Source organism: Takifugu flavidus, chromosome 14 (assembly GCF_003711565.1).
Source record: "Takifugu flavidus isolate HTHZ2018 chromosome 14, ASM371156v2, whole genome shotgun sequence".
NCBI lineage: Eukaryota > Metazoa > Chordata > Actinopteri > Tetraodontiformes > Tetraodontidae > Takifugu > Takifugu flavidus.
Genome location: NC_079533.1, coordinates 7,852,227 through 7,870,070, shown reverse-complemented (window position 1 = coordinate 7,870,070; position 17,844 = coordinate 7,852,227). Strand labels below are relative to the sequence as shown.

General features: G+C 45.2%; 3 protein-coding genes across 7 annotated transcripts; 1 reads left to right on the top strand and 2 right to left on the bottom strand.

Annotated features, from left to right (window-relative positions):
* Positions 1-85: 85 nt before the first annotated feature.
* Positions 86-2,458, top strand: si:dkey-71d15.2 (SH3 domain-containing kinase-binding protein 1). Of its 2 annotated transcripts, XM_057053501.1 has the most exons (6): positions 86-513; positions 766-819; positions 958-1,058; positions 1,618-1,886; positions 1,960-2,023; positions 2,096-2,458. In XM_057053501.1, the coding sequence occupies exons 2-6, from the start codon at positions 789-791 to the stop codon at positions 2,132-2,134; spliced, it is 504 nt and encodes a 167-aa protein (XP_056909481.1). In that variant the 5' UTR covers positions 86-513; positions 766-788; the 3' UTR covers positions 2,135-2,458. The 2 variants fall into 2 exon arrangements, with proteins under 2 accessions (XP_056909481.1, XP_056909479.1); XM_057053499.1 differs by having other exon boundaries at positions 86-819.
* Positions 2,393-16,493, bottom strand: LOC130537075 (lipase member H-like). 4 transcript variants are annotated; one of them, XM_057053496.1, is made up of 12 exons: positions 16,432-16,493; positions 6,735-6,881; positions 6,539-6,625; positions 5,352-5,722; positions 5,119-5,227; positions 4,610-4,711; positions 4,030-4,119; positions 3,767-3,934; positions 3,515-3,604; positions 3,146-3,254; positions 2,894-3,067; positions 2,393-2,824 (listed from the first exon to the last, which is right to left on the bottom strand). In XM_057053496.1, the coding sequence occupies exons 3-12, from the start codon at positions 6,597-6,599 to the stop codon at positions 2,740-2,742; spliced, it is 1,359 nt and encodes a 452-aa protein (XP_056909476.1). In that variant the 5' UTR covers positions 6,600-6,625; positions 6,735-6,881; positions 16,432-16,493; the 3' UTR covers positions 2,393-2,739. The 4 variants fall into 4 exon arrangements, with proteins under 4 accessions (XP_056909476.1, XP_056909474.1, XP_056909475.1 ...); XM_057053494.1 differs by lacking the exon at positions 16,432-16,493 and adding an exon at positions 6,984-7,136 and having other exon boundaries at positions 6,735-6,886; XM_057053495.1 differs by lacking the exon at positions 16,432-16,493 and adding an exon at positions 6,984-7,119.
* Positions 9,551-17,655, bottom strand: LOC130537739 (lipase member H-like). Its single transcript, XM_057054748.1, is given in 11 exon segments — positions 9,551-9,974; positions 10,044-10,083; positions 10,086-10,216; positions 10,295-10,403; positions 12,301-12,390; positions 12,553-12,720; positions 12,816-12,905; positions 13,422-13,523; positions 13,927-14,035; positions 14,245-14,615; positions 17,637-17,655. Coding segments are annotated over 11 exon segments (1,314 nt in total). The 3' UTR covers positions 9,551-9,889.
* Between the last annotated feature and the right edge of the window lie 189 nt (positions 17,656-17,844).

The window sequence follows — 17,844 nt, the reverse complement described above, 5'->3', positions numbered from 1 at the left end:
AATTTGTTCCGCAAAAAAGGGGAGTGATTCAGATTGAATCTGTTTTTAAAGCTCTCTTGTCCTTGAGACAACATGTTTTCATTTGTAATCCCTTAAGTGTGTCCTCTTGATCTCTTCCTTTCCTCCTCGTCCATGTTGCTGTTTACTACTACGTTGTTTTGCTAACGTATGGCTGTTGGATTGTGGGGGACACGAACCGAAACTCACGCAAATAATATGAATATTTCTGCTGTGAACCAGAAAAAAACAGTTTAATATCAAACGTTATTTGTGTGACTGCACTCCTGCGAGCGTGTGTGACTTTTAAAAGAGCCCCTCACCCTCCAGTGTGTGACACCCGTCCCTCTGTCCTGTGGGTATTTCAGACCCCCTCCCCCGATCTGGAGCTAAACTTAGCCCCCGACAGTACCATCCCTCATCACAACATTCTGCGCAGCACCCCGTGGTTACAATGGGAGGTGTTGCGTTACCACAGATGCTGCTGCGCCTCACCGCCGTTGACAGACGACCCAGGTGAGTGTTTGCGCCTGGTCATCTCGCCGCCACTGACCAGAATGACCTAATCGGCCCATTGTGGTGACTAACAACCGGGTAATGTGGCACTTGTGGTTCCCTCTCCATTTGTTCCAGCATGTGTTGCACATTTTTGGCAGAGGCATGAGAGACAGCTGCACCCCCCACCCCCCCTCCACCCTGACAAAGTTATCTCAATGCAAACTAAAATGGCGGCGCTGTTATGATCAGCATCCCGTGTGTCGTCTGTAGATGTAAAGCCTCTCTGGGTCCTGATGGGCAGCTATAGCTCAGCCCTGATGCCCGGTAAGCTGCAGAACTCTTCTCACGCCTGCTGCTGCTGCCACTTCCGGTGGAAACACTAACGCTCTCTAACACCGCACGCTCCTGCTGGCTTTGGGTGGCGTCTGGGTCTGTGAGGTTTGTGCTCTGTTTATCTCCCAGAAGCAGAAGAGTTTGAATCAATCGTGTCGGTCGGGGAGAAGCTGGATGAGCGGGTTTCCCTCGCCGCAGATGAGAGGTCACAGTCTGACCTTCAGACTCCGGCAAGTTTCTACTTTTTTAGTCGAGTAGCAAGTGTGACTTCAGCCAGAGACAGTCTGGACTGTTTGTGTCTCATCTGTCCTTGAGATAAATTTAACTACAGCCACACCAGAGCAGAACAAATATCCTTCAACACCAGGGGAAAATGTCTGATATCTGCAAGCTGAGTTCACATTAACGTACGGGAGAATGCAGTTACTTATTGTAAAATCCGTGTGAAACATCAATTATATTATGAGTTCTTATGTTAGTAAAACCTGGCCTATGAGCAAAGGTCAACATTCAAGTTAAAGTTCAGGCCAGATGATCTGTGTTGTTTGAAGGAAAAACTTCAGATTTTTGAGCAAAAATAAACGAGCTTAATGGTGTTAAGCTTATATTCAACCAGAAATAACAATAACACCGATTCATTGAAAATTGAGTTTGGGACAAGAGAACAACTTGTAATCAGATCTGTTAAATAGGGTGGAGGTTATTTTCAAGTACCTTGTTGGGCAAAACAGTTCTAATAAATGTAACTTTAAACTTTATGTAACTCTGGCTGCTGGTTTTTCTTTACAGTCAACAGACACGATGGAGGAGGAACAAGTGAATCAGCCTAACGAACACTCTGATGTGACCAGCGGAGAGGTCACCGTACCCAAAGGTGTACAGACACAGTCCTTCTCCTCGCTGCTACCCAAGGCTCTGTCCGCCATCTTAAACCCAGCATCGCGTGCGACCTCTGACCCCCAGCCCGGTAGGCACCCGTCTCCGGCAGAAGTGGAGCAGCTGCGGACGGAGCTGAGAGACCTGAGGGACCAGTTCAATCAGATGAAGACTCAGCACAAGTAGGACTCTGAAAAATCCTGCCTCTGTGGCCCTCTGAGGCGGCGCCACGCTAACAGCTTTGATGTGTTCCAGCAAAGAAATCAAAGAGCTGATGAGCGAGCTGGATGAGGAGAAACGGATCCGGCTGACGCTACAGGTGAGGACGTGAACGCTGGAGAGGGGAGAGTAAAGCGGGAGACGAACATGTCCGAACTGCTTTGTGCTTCAGATGGAGATCCAGCGTTTGAAGAAACACGTGGGGAAGTGAAGCCACTCCTCAGGCTGACCAAGGCAGGGACGGCCACAGTGACGTATGGTCCCGTCCCGCAGAGACTGCTGCCAGATATCATGTTCCACTTCCTGTTGGAGGTCCAGACTTGTATCAAATGTTTTATTTTGTGTGGTTTCTACACTGTTTCTGTCTTACGCCGCCATCGCCAACCTGAAGCTTCTGTCGCCTTTCAAATGTCCCTTTTGCCTTTGGAGCTCAGATACAATCGAGGAAAACACTGTGAATAGTCTGATACTATTTTCTTTACAGTTTTAATTCATATACGTACAAATAAATAAAGTGACGTTGTGTTAAATTAAAGCTGACTTGGTGATGGAGCTACAGTGGCCAGAGCATTGATGAAATGAATAAGAGGAAAAAACAGAGAGAAAAAGATAAATTCAGTTTGACTGATTTGTCTTTTCATTTCAACAGCATTTAAAAAAAGTCTCTTAAATAGTAAAATGCATATATTAAATCATATTTAAAATTTGGTGGGTCACTTCCAGCGATCACGTCCGCGCCGGTTTTATCCTGTCCTTGTACAGCGGAACCCGAGCGTGCTGGGGAATCCTCGAGCAGGAACTCGGGTCGGTTTAGTCTCAGAAGTTGGAGTCTTGGCAGGGGAGGGGCCTGAAGGTGACCTCTCTGTCCTCCTCCACAACGACGTCATACCGACAGAGAGGCCTGCAAAGACAAGCGGGTCAGTGTTTCTGTACGTCTGGAGCCGGACGAGGACCCGCAGCGACTGCTCACCTCTCCCGACCCTCTAGAGGTGTGAGGCGGACTCGCAGAACCCGGAGCTTATTCTTGGGTTGCAACACGTTCCCAGTGGAGAACTTGAGCGACATCTTCATCACAGATTTGACGTCCTTATCAAACTGGGCGAGCAACCTGGTCCCAGTGAACCTTTTGAACTCGAACGCTGCGCTGGTGTGAGCAATAAACACGCGGGCTCGTGAGAGCGCGACGACAGGCGGATGCGGCAGAATTCAGCCGACCACTTACTGGTCAATAGTTGCCACTGCTTCCTGGTCAGCACCGTGGAGTTTGACCGTTAGACGCCCCCATCGCGCGGCCTTGTTCCAGATCATCACTTCTACCCTGTACTTGGTCACTGAGAGCAGAGCGTGAATTTAAACAGGAGTGTGGAAATAAGAAAAAGAATTATTATTATTGGCAGATTTTACGTTTAAGGGCTTCATTTTCTGCAAATATCTAAAGTGATAGTGTAGTGTAGCCAAAATTCAGCCAGCCAGGAGAGGATTCAGCATGTGAACGTGCGTCAGTGAAGCGGACAGCAGTGCGCTCCTGCTGCCTCAGCAACCCCTTTAACATCAGCGTTATTGAGGGTTCGATCCTATGATAATTACTCACTGCAGAATGGAGAGGCTGGGTTTGTGGTGAAGTACGTTTTTGTCTGGTTGAGCTTCAGCAGGACGTCTTTCCACCCTGTTACATCATAACCTGGAGGTCACAGAAACACTCATTTACCTTTCAACACGGGACTCGTGAATGAATTTAAATATAGTGCAAATACCAAAGATGGAAAATAAAGTCGTATTTATCTGATACGTCAATGAACCTAACAATGTGTTCATTTAGAGGTCGGTGATTGACAGCACTAACCAAACACGGGACACCCAGCATCACCAAAGCGTTCACAGCTGGTGCAGAGGCCGTCCAGGAAACCTCGGTAGGACTCGCAGGGGTAAGCTTTGTGCTCACACACCCGTTTAATGGACTCCATGTAGAGGAACACTGACCTCTGGTGGTCACATTTGAAATAGGACGATCCTGTATCGAGAAAGTGGATCGTTTCCATTGTGGATTTCCCTTCAAACCTTTTCGGTACATCTTCAAATGCATTTAATGACACGATTAGAACGTACCAGAGAAGATGGTCTTTGGGCAGCCAGGCTGGTCTGTTCCAGCATTGGGATAGAAATCTATGTGGCCCAGCGGCTCCCTGAAGCCCAGGGCTGTTAACACAGGCAGCACATGACAACAGTCATCCTTAATGTACACAACACACATGTACAGTTTCACACAAAGACACATGTACAGTTTCAATGCACCAAAACAAGTTACACAACACCTATAAACTATTTTCTAAGAAACAACAACAATGACAGTAACTAGTAAATTGAAAGAGAGAGGGTAAAATGTGCACAACAGGGTCAATGAAGCTGACTAAACCTCCCAACTGTGGGATGAATAAAATATATTTTATCTTATCTACATGTACGATTCCTAAAATCTGCCTTAAGCCACATAAACAATGTGCATAAAATGTAAGACACAAACCTAGAATACGTCCCCGATTTCGCTTGTTTGTTTATACATCTGTAAATACAAATATGGCACACACACACACAACCACACACACACACACACACACACACACACACACACACACACACACACACACACACACACACACACTGTTTCCATATCTACAAAGAAACTGACCATCAATGTCTGTGTGCAGGACGTCCACAAACTGGGCATCAGAGGGGTCCAGTCTGTCCTTGAGAAGAGTTCCAGTAAACTGAGGACCAGCAGGATCCAAGGCTGCAAAGGTCACATTCTACATCAGATCTCCAGGATCCACTGGGATTATTACGGGATCAAATTAAGGTCATGTGTAATTTTAACCTATATGATAATAAGTGCTTCTGCACCGTAATGAAGGTTAGTTTATTGAACTGTTATTCAAAGTTCCTCACTGTGCCTGGACAGTTTGGACCCACGAGTTGTTTATTGCTTGAACTATTTACATGGTTGTAATCAAACAAGCAGCAGAAGAGGCCAAAGTCTGCATCCCACTAATGTTGCAGAATTTATTTATTTCTTTTGTATTTTTAACTCAGATGGGGATTTCTTTAGGTCACATTTCTGCTTTCCGCAGAATTTAAATAGATAACAACCATTTCCTCTTCGGCCGGTGGAAACAAGATCAGCGATCTGAATACTCCTACCTGTGATTCTTCCTATGGATCCGTTCATATTGGCACCAACAAATCCGGATATATGAGCTCCGAGACTGATTCCGATCATGTGAACGGAGCTCATGGAAACGCCATTTTCCTGAAAGAAATAAGAAAACAACCACAAAGCTGTTATTCGATGATTCCCAGTGTATTATGACACTCGACATCATTTGTTTACGGTTGTCCTGAGGACGTCTTCACACACACACACACACACACACCTTCAGCTTTTCCAGAAACGCGGTGAGGTTGTCAGCCACCGTGTGTGTGTTTTCCACTGCTTTGAAATAGTTCACGGTGGCCGCTCCGTTGTTCCAGTCCACCACGATGAGATTCATGTCCGTCCTGGCCAGCAGCAGCTCTGTGATGGTGGGCAGCCACCGTGGTGGAGACCCCGTGGGCCTGTACCCGTGGATGAGGAAGGTGGTCAGTCTGGAGGTGTTAAACTGGGGGTGCGCTGTTGGGTCGGTGTGGGACATGAGCGTCCCACACATGCCTTTTTCACTGGTGTACAGCAGCAACCTCACTCTGACGCTGGTGCCGATGAAAGCGTGACTGAGGTCCAGATCCACGAATTCAGCACATTCCTGAGCTGGAAACGACAGTGGAGGCAGAAGATTTAGATTCTGAGATTCAGCCAGTGAGAAATGTGCAGCTGGGTGTGAGGGGAACCGTGTAAAGACGCAAATATGCAGATTTTCTTTCTGCTGGCACCATCTCTGCACTTCTCTGTGGTCATCAGTGGATTCATTCCCCCACATGATGTGTTTTCACACGTTTTCAGATGTCTAACCCGGTTAAGTTTCGATATCCGTTGTTGGACGCAGGCAGTTTTGGGTGCAGTTTCAACCCACACATGTAGAAAACTTGGATCATGACACAGTCTGGGAAGACTGAGAGTCCAGTGTTCTGCTTCATAACCACCAATCCAGCTTATTTCACCACTATTGCCTGATCAATCATCTGTAGACACAACTAAACATACACTCTAGAATACTGATGTTCTACAGAACTGTGACCAACACTGATCTGGTATCTGATGCACCATATGGTCACAACCAATGTGATTAATATTAATTCATATCTATACTGTATGTCAATACTTTTGTGGCATCTACTTGACATTTTTATAAACATCCACGTTGATTTTATATTGTGATTCACCCCCTTTTCTACGCCATTTTGACAGCTTCATGTTGAGCCAGTATCTATTGCACAACCACCAACGCTTCCAGTTCCATGACCACAAAGTGTGCGTATCAGCTGAGAGTTCCGTCGTAGTGGTTTCCCACAACCGGCGTGTTGACAGTACGGCCAGAAATTCACCTCATTCTTAAACTGTCAGTCCCTCAATCATCGCGCCACACTTTAAAAAAGCATTTTCCAGCGTTATGGGGACAGGATTTACCCGTGCATGCGTGTGGGTCTATCAGCAGGAGCAGCGGCGTCAGGTACAACCACAGGAACATGCTTCACACCCGCCTGTGCAAGTTATCTGTGGTTAAAGTCAAACACACACGATTTACACAAACTATACAAGCGGCGGAACGTCCAAACAGTCGCTGTCTTCATGTGATCCAGGGGTCAGTTACTTCTCTACTCACCTTTCTGTTCTGGCAGTGAAGGAATCTAAAACAAAAACCGCTGTTGGTGCCCTGATGCAGAAACTGTACTGTGACTCCACCCGGGTGATTTATCTCAGCCAATGACACAGTCCAACTGAAACTGAAATCTCCAAAACTCTCTTCTCTCTGTCCTGACAGTAGATATTTCATGTTCACGTTCACTGAGGTGTTTAGTTAACAAATGTTACATCAGCAAACAGAGTGTGTTTGTTGGTTATGGAACCTTACCTTAACTGGAGGGGAATGTTTTCCTTCCTGGTAAATCAAGGCGCCGCGATATATGCAGGAATTCTTGTGTTAGTCACATATTTGAACATTGAACAGGAAGTGTACTGCCACCACGAGTGCTCCCTGCAGGATAACCACACCCCTCACCTCAGGACATTGTGCTCACAGGTGGAAACATTCTTGAGAAAGAGCTTCAGGCTCCTGAACCGGTTTTTTTGAGCATTTGGTCCAATTGAATGTTACGTTAAATCTGCAAAAACAAAAGATTTATTTATTTTACGAAATGAAAGGATCTAGTGCATAAGTATGTGAATGTGTAAAAGAATATTCTAATAACTTTATGTAGTATGTCGTGCACAGTTGTTTGGGTAAGAGCGTACCCTTAAATGTGAGGATAAATTAGAGTTGAAAGAGGTGCAAAAATCTGAATAAACTTCCATGACAGATTTATTTAATGGAATTAATTATTATTACATTAATCATTAGTAATTATTGTACTAATGGTGGTATAGAACAGGTCTGTTCCTAAATATAGATCTATAATATTGTGTTTAATATAACACTGCCGGTTATAAATAGCTGTGGGTGCAGTACTACCATTTATCCACACGAGGGAGACAGTACACTTGTTAATCACTTGTCACTTGCTATAAAATATCGCAGGTCCGTATTTTTGTAGTAAAGTTCACGGTTCTCAGCAGTTGGATGATTCAGTGTATTTTAAAGGCACATAAATAACACAGCGAGTGTTATTGTTATTATGAGTGTCCTCAAGGTGGGCGCACTACTTGCGCCGTACGTGCGGAAGGATTTTTAAATGTATAATTGGGTGGTTATTGGTGAACGCCAATCCCGAGGATTTATTAGGAGCTTTCTCGTCCTTTTCTCATTTAAAAAAAATAAAAATAAAATAGTACATAGTGTTTCATAACTGGTTTGCAACAAAGTGAGGAGTTTGGTCAATTTAAGTTTTTTAATTTAAAAAAAATGATTGGTTGTTTATCAGGAGTTTATAGCCGTCTCTAGTTCTGAGTATCTCGGTGAAAGTTGAGACTATTTCTGCTCCTGTATGAAAGGATTGTCATTGGGGAGTTTCAAGAATAGATGTTGTTAAGGGTCATCAGCTGCTCAAGGCCCATAGAAACCACTGATGGGGGCCCATCAGGTGAGACCTTAGAGTCTGTGTCCCAGGTGTGTAAGAGTGTTTACCTGTGTGAGGACTCAACACCGTGTTGTAGGTGGAAGAAAGGTTTCATGTTGTCTTCAAAATATGTGGAAAGAACATGGTCGAACAGGCAGTTTAAACATGAACTGTTGTCAGTGGAGGGGGTTTATGGGTTTGGATGTGTGTTATCAAGCTCCTCTCAGCCAGTATCAGCTTTATAATGTCCAATACAGCTGGTCTGAAAAGAGACATCAGAAATAAAGAAGTCAGTTCTCTTAAAGCAACAACAGTTACATAATATCTTGCAACATTTTTTAAAATCACACACACACACACACACACCACACACACACACACACACACACACACACACACACACCGCAGGTGCGGTTCCAAAGGCTGTCTGCAGGCTCTGGGCTGATATTTTTATTTCCCCTCTTGATTCATTTATCTTATCACATTTAAAGGCTTTAAAATTCAGGTTTATGGCGTCCGATTTAAGATTCGTGTTCCGCGTAATTCCATAAAGGCCTTTGCGCGCACGCAGAAGGATAAAGAGTGAGTGTTTTCAGGAAACCCCTGCGCAACTGTGCCGGTTTGAACTTTGCTCGCCTTCTTCCGTCATCAGGGTCAGCTGGGCCGACGGGACGGATTACAAAATAAGAGCGGGGTAATTCCTCCTGGTACTGTGCTGCTGAGAGGACGCAGAGGTGTTGGAGGCAGAGATGGCTGGGAAGAGACGAGGCCGAGGCCACAACAACAACAACAACAATGCCCAGCAGCAACAGGCGTCTCGCCAGAGAGGGGGACCTCGCAGGGTAAGTCAGGGAAAATAAGATCCGCGTGATTTTGGCTGAAATGAGGAAGCTTTACTTCAAACTGATGTCAGATTTGACATGACAGTTTACCTCTGTGGATGTGAAATATGGATTTAACTGGTGAGACAACACCGCCTTGAATCAGGAGCTTATGCAATAACAGTGAAATAGTTTTTATTGTTGTAGATTAGATCATATTTTTAGCTAACTCCTAACAATCGACCAATAATCCTGTTAAAGCAGCTTTTTATATTTTATATTTTATTATCAGTGTAGAGTATGCTGTAAGAGCAGCAGATAAAGCCGTGCACACGTATCTCCACACGACTCCTCAGGCTGACCAAGGCAGGGACGGCCACAGTGACGTATGGTCCCGTCCCGCAGAGACTGCTGCCAGATATCATGTTCCACTTCCTGTTGGAGGTCCACACTTGTATCAAATGTTTTATTTTGTGTGGTTTCTACACTGTTTCTGTCTTACGCCGCCATCGCCAACCTGAAGCTTCTGTCGCCTTTCAAATGTCCCTTTTGCCTTTGGAGCTCAGATACAATCGAGGAAAACACTGTGAATAGCCTGATACTATTTTCTTTAGTTTTAATTCATATACGTACAAATAAATAAAGTGACGTCGTGTTAAATTAAAGCTGACTTGGTGATGGAGCTACACTGGCCAGAGCAGTGATGAAATGAATAAGAGGAAAAAACAGAGAAAAAGATAAATTCAGTTTGACTGATTTGTCTTTTCATTTCAACAGCATTTAAAAAAAAATTCTTAAATAGTAAAATGCATATATTAAATCATATTTAAAATTTGGTGGGTCACTTCCAGCGATCACGTCCGTGCCGGTTTTATCCTGTCCTTGTACAGCGGAACCCGAGCGTGCTGGGGAATCCTTGAGCAGGAACTCGGGTCGGTTTAGTCTCAGAAGTTGGAGTCTTGGCAGGGGAGGGGCCTGAAGGTGACCTCTCTGTCCTCCTCCACAACGACATCATACCAACAGAGAGGCCTGCAAAGACAAGCGGGTCAGTGTTTCTGTACGTCTGGAGCCGGACGAGGACCCGCAGCGACTGCTCACCTCTCCCGACCCTCTAGAGGTGTGAGGCGGACTCGCAGAACCGGAGCCTATTCTTGGGTTGCAACACGTTCCCAGTGGAGAACTTGAGCGACATCTTCATCACAGATTTGACGTCCTTATCAAACTGGGCGAGCAACCTGGTCCCAGTGAACCTTTTGAACTCGAACGCTGCGCTGGTGTGAGCAATAAACACGCGGGCTCGTGAGAGCGTGGCGACAGGCGGATGCGGCAGAATTCAGCCGACCACTTACTGGTCAATAGTTGCCACTGCTTCCTGGTCAGCACCGTGGAGTTTGACCGTTAGACGCCCCCATCGCGCGGCCTTGTTCCAGATCATCACTTCTACCCTGTACTTGGTCACTGAGAGCAGAGCGTGAATTTAAACAGGAGTGTGGAAATAAGAAAAAGAATTATTATTATTGGCAGATTTTACGTTTAAGGGCTTCATTTTCTGCAAATATCTAAAGTGATAGTGTAGTGTAGCCAAAATTCAGCCAGCCAGGAGAGGATTCAGCATGTGAATGTGCGTCAGTGAAGCGGACAGCAGTGCGCTCCTGCTGCCTCAGCAACCCCTTTAACATCAGCGTTATTCAATCAATCAATCAATCTTTATTTATATAGCGTCTTATACAATCAAAATTGTTTCAAGGCGCTTTCCAGAATCCCAGGGCCTGACCCCAGACAAGCAACAGTGGCAAGGAAAAACTCCCCTTTAACAGGAAGAAACCTTGAGCAGGACCAGGCTCATGTAGGGGGACCCTCCTGCTGATGGCCGGCTGGGTAAAGAGAGGAGAGGAGGGAGGACAGGTAGAGGATAGGATAGGTAGGAGAGGAGAGGGGTAGAGGAGAGGAGAGGTAGAGTGAAGGGGAGGTAGAGGAGAGGAGAAGGAGGAGGAGGGGAAAGAGGAGAGGAAAGAAGAGGAGAGGGAGAGGAAAAGGAGAAGGAGGGGAGAGGAGAGGAGAGGAGAGGAGAGGAGAGGAGAGGAGAGGAGAGGAGAGGAGAGGAGAGGAGAGGCACAGAGCACAGAAACACACACAAAAAATATGATGCACAATCACTTCAGCAGGGCTGGAGGTCATTATGCAGCTCCGATGGCAGTGATACCTGTAAATAAATAGGGGGGGGGGGGGAGAAGCAGAAAAACTACACAAGAATCAGCATAACTAGTCTGCTTGATGAGGAGAGGAAAGGAGAGGAAACCATGACCCAGTGGAGTGACAGAGGCCTGTCAGGTGATCATGTTTCCGGACCCCGGCAGCCTTGGCCTATAACAGCATAACTAAGATGTGACCTAACGATTAGACGACCCCCTAAGTATGATAATTTGTCTGTCTATGATAGAAACTGGAACTACTGAATTAGTAACAGTAAGCTTTTTCAAAGAGGTAGGTTTTGAGTCTGATCTTAAAAGTAGCGATGGAGTCAGCCTCCCGTACCTGGACAGGGAGCTGGTTCCATAGCAGGGGGGCCTGGTAGCTAAATGCTCGGCCCCCCATTCTACTCCTGGAAACTCTGGGAACCACAAGTAGACCAGCATTCTGAGAGCGGAGCGGTTTATTGGGCTGATAGGGTATCACTAGCTCCTCCAAGTAGGATGGAGCTAGGCCTCTGAGGACCTTGTAGGTCAGAAGAAGGGTTTTAAAAATTATTCTAAATTTAACGGGCAGCCATTGAAGTGACGCCAGTACAGGAGTAATGTGATCTCTTTTGTCAATACCTGTCAGAACTCTGGCTGCAGCATTTTGGATCAACTGGAGGCTTCTTAAAGAGTTGTTTGGACACCCTAATAATAAGGAGTTACAGTAGTCCAGCCTGGAAGTAACAAATGCATGGACTAACTTTTCAGCATCACGCTGCATCAGTAGCCTCCTGATCTTTGAGATGTTCCTCAAGTGAAAAAAGGCACTTCTAGAGACTAATTTAATGTGTGAGTTGAAGGAGAGATTTTGATCAAAAGTTACTCCTAGATTCCTCACAGAGAGACTAGATGTTAATGAGATACCATCTAGAGTGATCATGTGATCCAATCTATCCCTGAGAGGTTCAGGACCAAACACCATGACCTCAGTTTTTCCTGGGTTAAGGAGGAGGAAATTTGAAGACATCCAGGACTTTATGTCTTTAAGACAGGTCTGGAGCTTCATTAACTTCTCTGTCTCCTCGGGTTTCATGGATAAATAGAGCTGAGTGTCATCAGCATAACAATGAAAAGGGTTATGAGGGTATTGAGGGTTCGATCCTATGATAATTACTCACTGCAGAATGGAGAGGCTGGGTTTGTGGTGAAGTACGTTGTTGTCTGGTTGAGCTTCAGCAGGACGTCTTTCCACCCTGTTACATCATAACCTGGAGGTCACAGAAACACTCATTTACCTTTCAACATGGGACTCGTGAATGAATTCAAATATAGTGTAAATACCAAAGATGGAAAATAAAGTCGTATTTATCTGATACGTCAATGAACCTAACAATGTGTTCATTTAGAGGTCGGTGATTGACAGCACTAACCAAACACGGGACACCCAGCATCACCAAAGCGTTCACAGCTGGTGCAGAGGCCGTCCAGGAAACCTCGGTAGGACTCGCAGGGGTAAGCTTTGCGCTCACACACCCGTTTAATAGTCTCCATGTAGAGGAACACTGACCTCTGGTGGTCACATTTGAAATAGGACGATCCTGTATCGAGAAAGTGGATCGTTTCCATTGTGGATTTCCCTTCAAACCTTTTCGGTACATCTTCAAATGCATTTAATGACACGATTAGAACGTACCAGAGAAGATGGTCTTTGGGCAGCCAGGCTGGTCTGTTCCAGCATTGGGATAGAAATCTATGTGGCCCAGCGGCTCCCTGAAGCCCAGGGCTGTTAACACAGGCAGCACATGACAACAGTCATCCTTAATGTACACAACACAGTTTCACACAAAGACACATGTACAGTTTCAATGCACCAAAACAACACCTATAAACTATTTTCTAAGTAACAACAACAATGACAGTAACTAGTAAATTGAAAGAGAGAGGGTAAAATGTGCACAACAGGGTCAATGAAGCTGACTAAACCTCCCAACTGTGGGATGAATAAAATATATTTTATCTTATCTACATGTACGATTCCTAAAATCTGCCTTAAGCCACATAAACAATGTGCATAAAATGTAAGACACAAACCTAGAATACGTCCCCGATTTCGCTTGTTTGTTTATACATCTGTACGTACAAATATGGCACACACACACACACACACACACACACACGCACGCACGCACACGCACACACACACACCCACACACACACACACACACACACCCACACACACACAACACACACACACACACACACACACGCGCACTGTTGCCATATCTGCAAAGAAACTGACCATCAATGTCTGTGTGCAGGACGTCCACAAACTGGGCATCAGAGGGGTCCAGTCTGTCCTTGAGAAGAGTTCCAGTAAACTGAGGACCAGCAGGATCCAAGGCTGCAAAGGTCACATTCTACATCAGATCTCCAGGATCCACTGGGATTATTACGGGATCAAATTAAGGTCACATGTAATTTTAACCTATATGATAATAGGTGCTTCTGCACCGTAATGAAGGTTAGTTTATTGAACTGTTATTCAAAGTTCCTCACTGTGCCTGGACAGTTTGGACCCATGAGTTGTTTATTGCTTGAACTATTTACATGGTTGTAATCAAACAAGCAGCAGAAGAGGCCAAAGTCTGCATCCCACTAATGTTGCAGAATTTATTTATTTTGTATTTTTAACTCAGATGGGGATTTCTTTAGGTCACATTTCTGCTTTCCGCAGAATTTAAATAGATAACAACCATTTCCTCTTCGGCCGGTGGAAACAAGATCAGCGATCTGAATACTCCTACCTGTGATTCTTCCTATGGATCCGTTCATATTGGCACCAACAAATCCGGATATATGAGCTCCGAGACTGATTCCGATCATGTGAACGGAGCTCATGGAAACGCCATTTTCCTGAAAGAAATAAGAAAACAACCACAAAGCTGTTATTCGATGATTCCCAGTGTATTATGACACTCGACATCATTTGTTTATGGTTGTCCTGAGGACGTCTTCACACACACACACACACCACACCACACACACACACACACACACACACACACACACACACACCACACACACACACACACACACACACACACACACACACACACACACACCTTCAGCTTTTCCAGAAACGCGGTGAGGTTGTCAGCCACCGTGTGTGTGTTTTCCACTGCTTTGAAATAGTTCACGTTGGCCGCTCCGTTGTTCCAGTCCACCACGATGAGATTCATGTCCGTCCTGGCCAGCAGCAGCTCTGTGATGGTGGGCAGCCACTGTAGTGGAGACCCCGTGGGCCTGTACCCGTGGATGAGGAAGGTGGTCAGTCTGGAGGTGTTAAACTGGGGGTGCGCTGTTGGGTCGGTGTGGGACATGAGCGTCCCACACATGCCTTTTTCACTGGTGTACAGCAGCAACCTCACTCTGACGCTGGTGCCGATGAAAGCGTGACTGAGATCCAGATTCAAGAATTCAGCACATTCCTGAGCTGGAAACGACAGTGGAGGCAGAAGATTTAGATTCTGAGATTCAGCCAGTGAGAAATGTGCAGCTGGGTGTGAGGGGAACCGTGTAAAGACGCAAATATGCAGATTTTCTTTCTGCTGGCACCATCTCTGCACTTCTCTGTGGTCATCAGTGGATTCATTCCCCTACATGATGCGTTTTCACACGTTTTCAGATGTCTAACCCGGTAAGTTTCGATATCCGTTGTTGGACGCAGGCAGTTTTGGGTGCAGTTTCAACCCACACATGTAGAAACTTGGATCATGACACAGTCTGGGAAGACTGAGAGTCCAGTGTTCTGCTTCATAACCACCAATCCAGCTTATTTCACGACTATTGCCTGATCAATCATCCGTAGACACAACTAAACATACACTCTAGAATACTGATGTTCTACAGAACTGTGACCAACACTGATCTGGTATCTGATGCACCATATGGTCACAACCAATGTGATTAATATTAATTCATATCTATACTGTCTGTCAATACTTTTGTGGCATCTACTTGACATTTTTATAAACATCCACGTTGATTTTATATTGTGATTCACCCCCTTTTCTACGCTTGTAGCTTCATGTTGAGCCAGTATCTATTGCACAACCACCAACGCTTCCAGTTCCATGACCACAAAGTGTGCGTATCAGCTGAGAGCTCCGTCGTACAACCAGCGTGTTGACAGTACGGCCAGAAATTCACCTCATTCTTAAACTGTCAGTCCCTCAATCATCGCGCCACACTTTAAAAAGCATTTTCCAGCGTTATGGGGACAGGATTTACCCGTGCATGCGTGTGGGTCTATCAGCAGGAGCAGCGGCGTCAGGTACAAACCACAGGAACATGCTTCACACCCGCCTGTGCAAGTTATCTGTGGTTAAAGTCAAACACACACGATTTACACAAACAAAACTATACAAGCGGCGGAACGTCCAACAGTCGCTGTCTTCATGTGATCCAGGGGTCAGTTACTTCTCTACTCTCACCTTCTGTTCTGGCAGTGAAGGAATCTAAAACAAAAACCACTGTTGGTGCCCTGATGCAGAAACTGTACTGTGACTCCACCCGGGTGATTTATCTCAGCCAATGACACAGTCCAACTGAAACCTCCAAAACTCTCTTCTCCTGTCCTGACAGTAGATATTTCATGTTCACGTTCACCGAGGTGTTTAGTTAACAAATGTTACTGTTACGCTCGAGAGGACTGGCGGTCAAGTGTGGCGGAACCCCAAAGAAGGCAGACAGACACGGGAATTAAAAGTAACTCAGACGGTTTTAATGAAACAAAAAAAAGACAGGAGGGAAGAAACTAAATGAGGAGAGAGGCCGAGACAAACTATAGGGGGCGTGATGCAGCAGACGAACCAAGTCCGAGATCCAGGGGCGAGAGTCCGTGGGGGAGTCCAAGTGTCCAGAGGCCAGGGGAAATCCGTCCGAGGAAGGGGAAGAGGAAGAAGTCAGAGGAAGAGGGGCTAGGAAGGTTGCAGAGGAGCAGGGGGAGACGCTGGAGAAGGCTGGGAGTCACTGGAAGACGCTGGAAGACGCAGAGAGACGCTGGGGAGCCTGGAGAGATGCTGGGTCGACGGGACGTGTTGCCAAAACATCAGTTAGATCAAGCACTGGCCTGAGTGCAGAGGGGCCTTTTATGGGTGCAGAGTCGTTTGGGCGGATTGGGTGCAGCTGGAGGAGAGGGCCCAGGTGGTGGTGGTTGAGCTGATTGCACAGGAGGAGGTGGGGCCAGAGTAGGAGTCACAACAGTTACATCAGCAAACAGAGTGTGTTTGTTGGTTATGGAACCTTACCTTAACTGGAGGGGAATGTTTTCCTTCCTGGTAAATCAAGGCGCCGCGATATTTGCAGGAATTCTTGTGTTAGTCACATATTTGAACATTGAACAGGAAGTGTACTGCCACCACGAGTGCTCCCTGCAGGATAACCACACCCCTCACCTCAGGACATTGTGCTCACAGGTGGAAACATTCTTGAGAAAGAGCTTCAGGCTCCTGAACCGGTTTTTTGAGCATTTGGTCCAATTGAATGTTACGTTAAATCTGCAAAAACAAAAGATTTATTTATTTTAAAAATGAAAGGATCTAGTGCATAAGTATGTGAATGTGTAAAAGAATATTCTAATAACTTTATGTAGTATGTCGTGCACAGTTGTTTGGGTAAGAGCGTACCCTTAAATGTGAGGATAAATTAGAGTTGAAAGAGGTGCAAAAATCTGAATAAACTTCCATGACAGATTTATTTAATGGAATTAATTATTATTACATTAATCATTATTAATTATTGTACTAATGGTGGTATAGAACAGGTCTGTTCCTAAATATAGATCTATAATATTGTGTTTAATATAACACTGCCGGTTATAAATAGCTGTGGGTGCAGTACTACCGTTTATCCACACGAGGGAGACAGTACACTTGTTAATCACTTGTCACTTGCTATAAAATATCGCAGGTCCGTATTTTTGTAGTAAAGTTCACGGTTCTCAGCAGTTGGATGATTCAGTGTATTTTAAAGGCACATAACACAGCGCGAGTGTTATTGTTATTATGAATGTCCACAAGGTGGGCGCACTACTTGTGCCGTACGTGCGGAAGGATTTTTAAATGTATAATTGGGTGGTTATTGGTGAACGCCAATCCCGAGGATTTATTAGGAGCTTTCTCGTCCTTTTCTCATTTAAAAAAAAATAAAAATAAAATAGTACATAGTGTTTCATAACTGGTTTGCAACAAGGTGAGGAGTTTGGTCAATTTAAGTTTTTTAATTTAAAAAAATGATTGGTTGTTTATCAGGAGTTTATAGCGGTCTCTAGTTCTGAGTATCTCGGTGAAAGTTGAGACTATTTCTGCTCCTGTATGAAAGGATTGTCATTGGGGAATTTCAAGAATAGATGTTGTTAAGGGTCATCAGCTGCTCAAGGCCCATAGAAACCACTGATGGGGGCCCATCAGGTGAGACCTTAGAGTCTGTGTCCCAGGTGTGTAAGAGTGTTTACCTGTGTGAGGACTCAACATGGTCGAACAGGCAGGTCGAACAGGCAGTTTACATGGTCGAACAGGCAGTTTAAACATGAACTGCTGTCAGTGGAGGGGGTTTATGGGTTTGGATGTGTGTTATCAAGCTCCTCTCAGCCAGTATCAGCTTCATAATGTCCAATACAGCTGGTCTGAAAAGAGACATCAGAAATAAAGAAGTCAGTTCTC

Excerpts from the sequence above, each read along its gene's own strand:
- LOC130537075 (XM_057053496.1), bottom strand. The coding sequence starts at position 6,599 with ATGTTCCTGTGGTTGTACCTGACGCCGCTGCTCCTGCTGATAGACCCA. Across the intron at positions 5,723-6,538 it reads AGACCCACACGCATGCACGG|CTCAGGAATGTGCTGAATTC; the intron begins GTAAATCCTGTC and ends TGTCGTTTCCAG. Across the intron at positions 3,935-4,029 it reads CCCAAAGACCATCTTCTCTG|GATCGTCCTATTTCAAATGT; the intron begins GTACGTTCTAAT and ends TTCTCGATACAG.
- si:dkey-71d15.2 (XM_057053501.1), top strand. The coding sequence starts at position 789 with ATGGGCAGCTATAGCTCAGCCCTGATGCCCG. Across the intron at positions 1,059-1,617 it reads AGTCTGACCTTCAGACTCCG|TCAACAGACACGATGGAGGA; the intron begins GCAAGTTTCTAC and ends TTTTCTTTACAG. Across the intron at positions 1,887-1,959 it reads CAGATGAAGACTCAGCACAA|CAAAGAAATCAAAGAGCTGA; the intron begins GTAGGACTCTGA and ends GATGTGTTCCAG.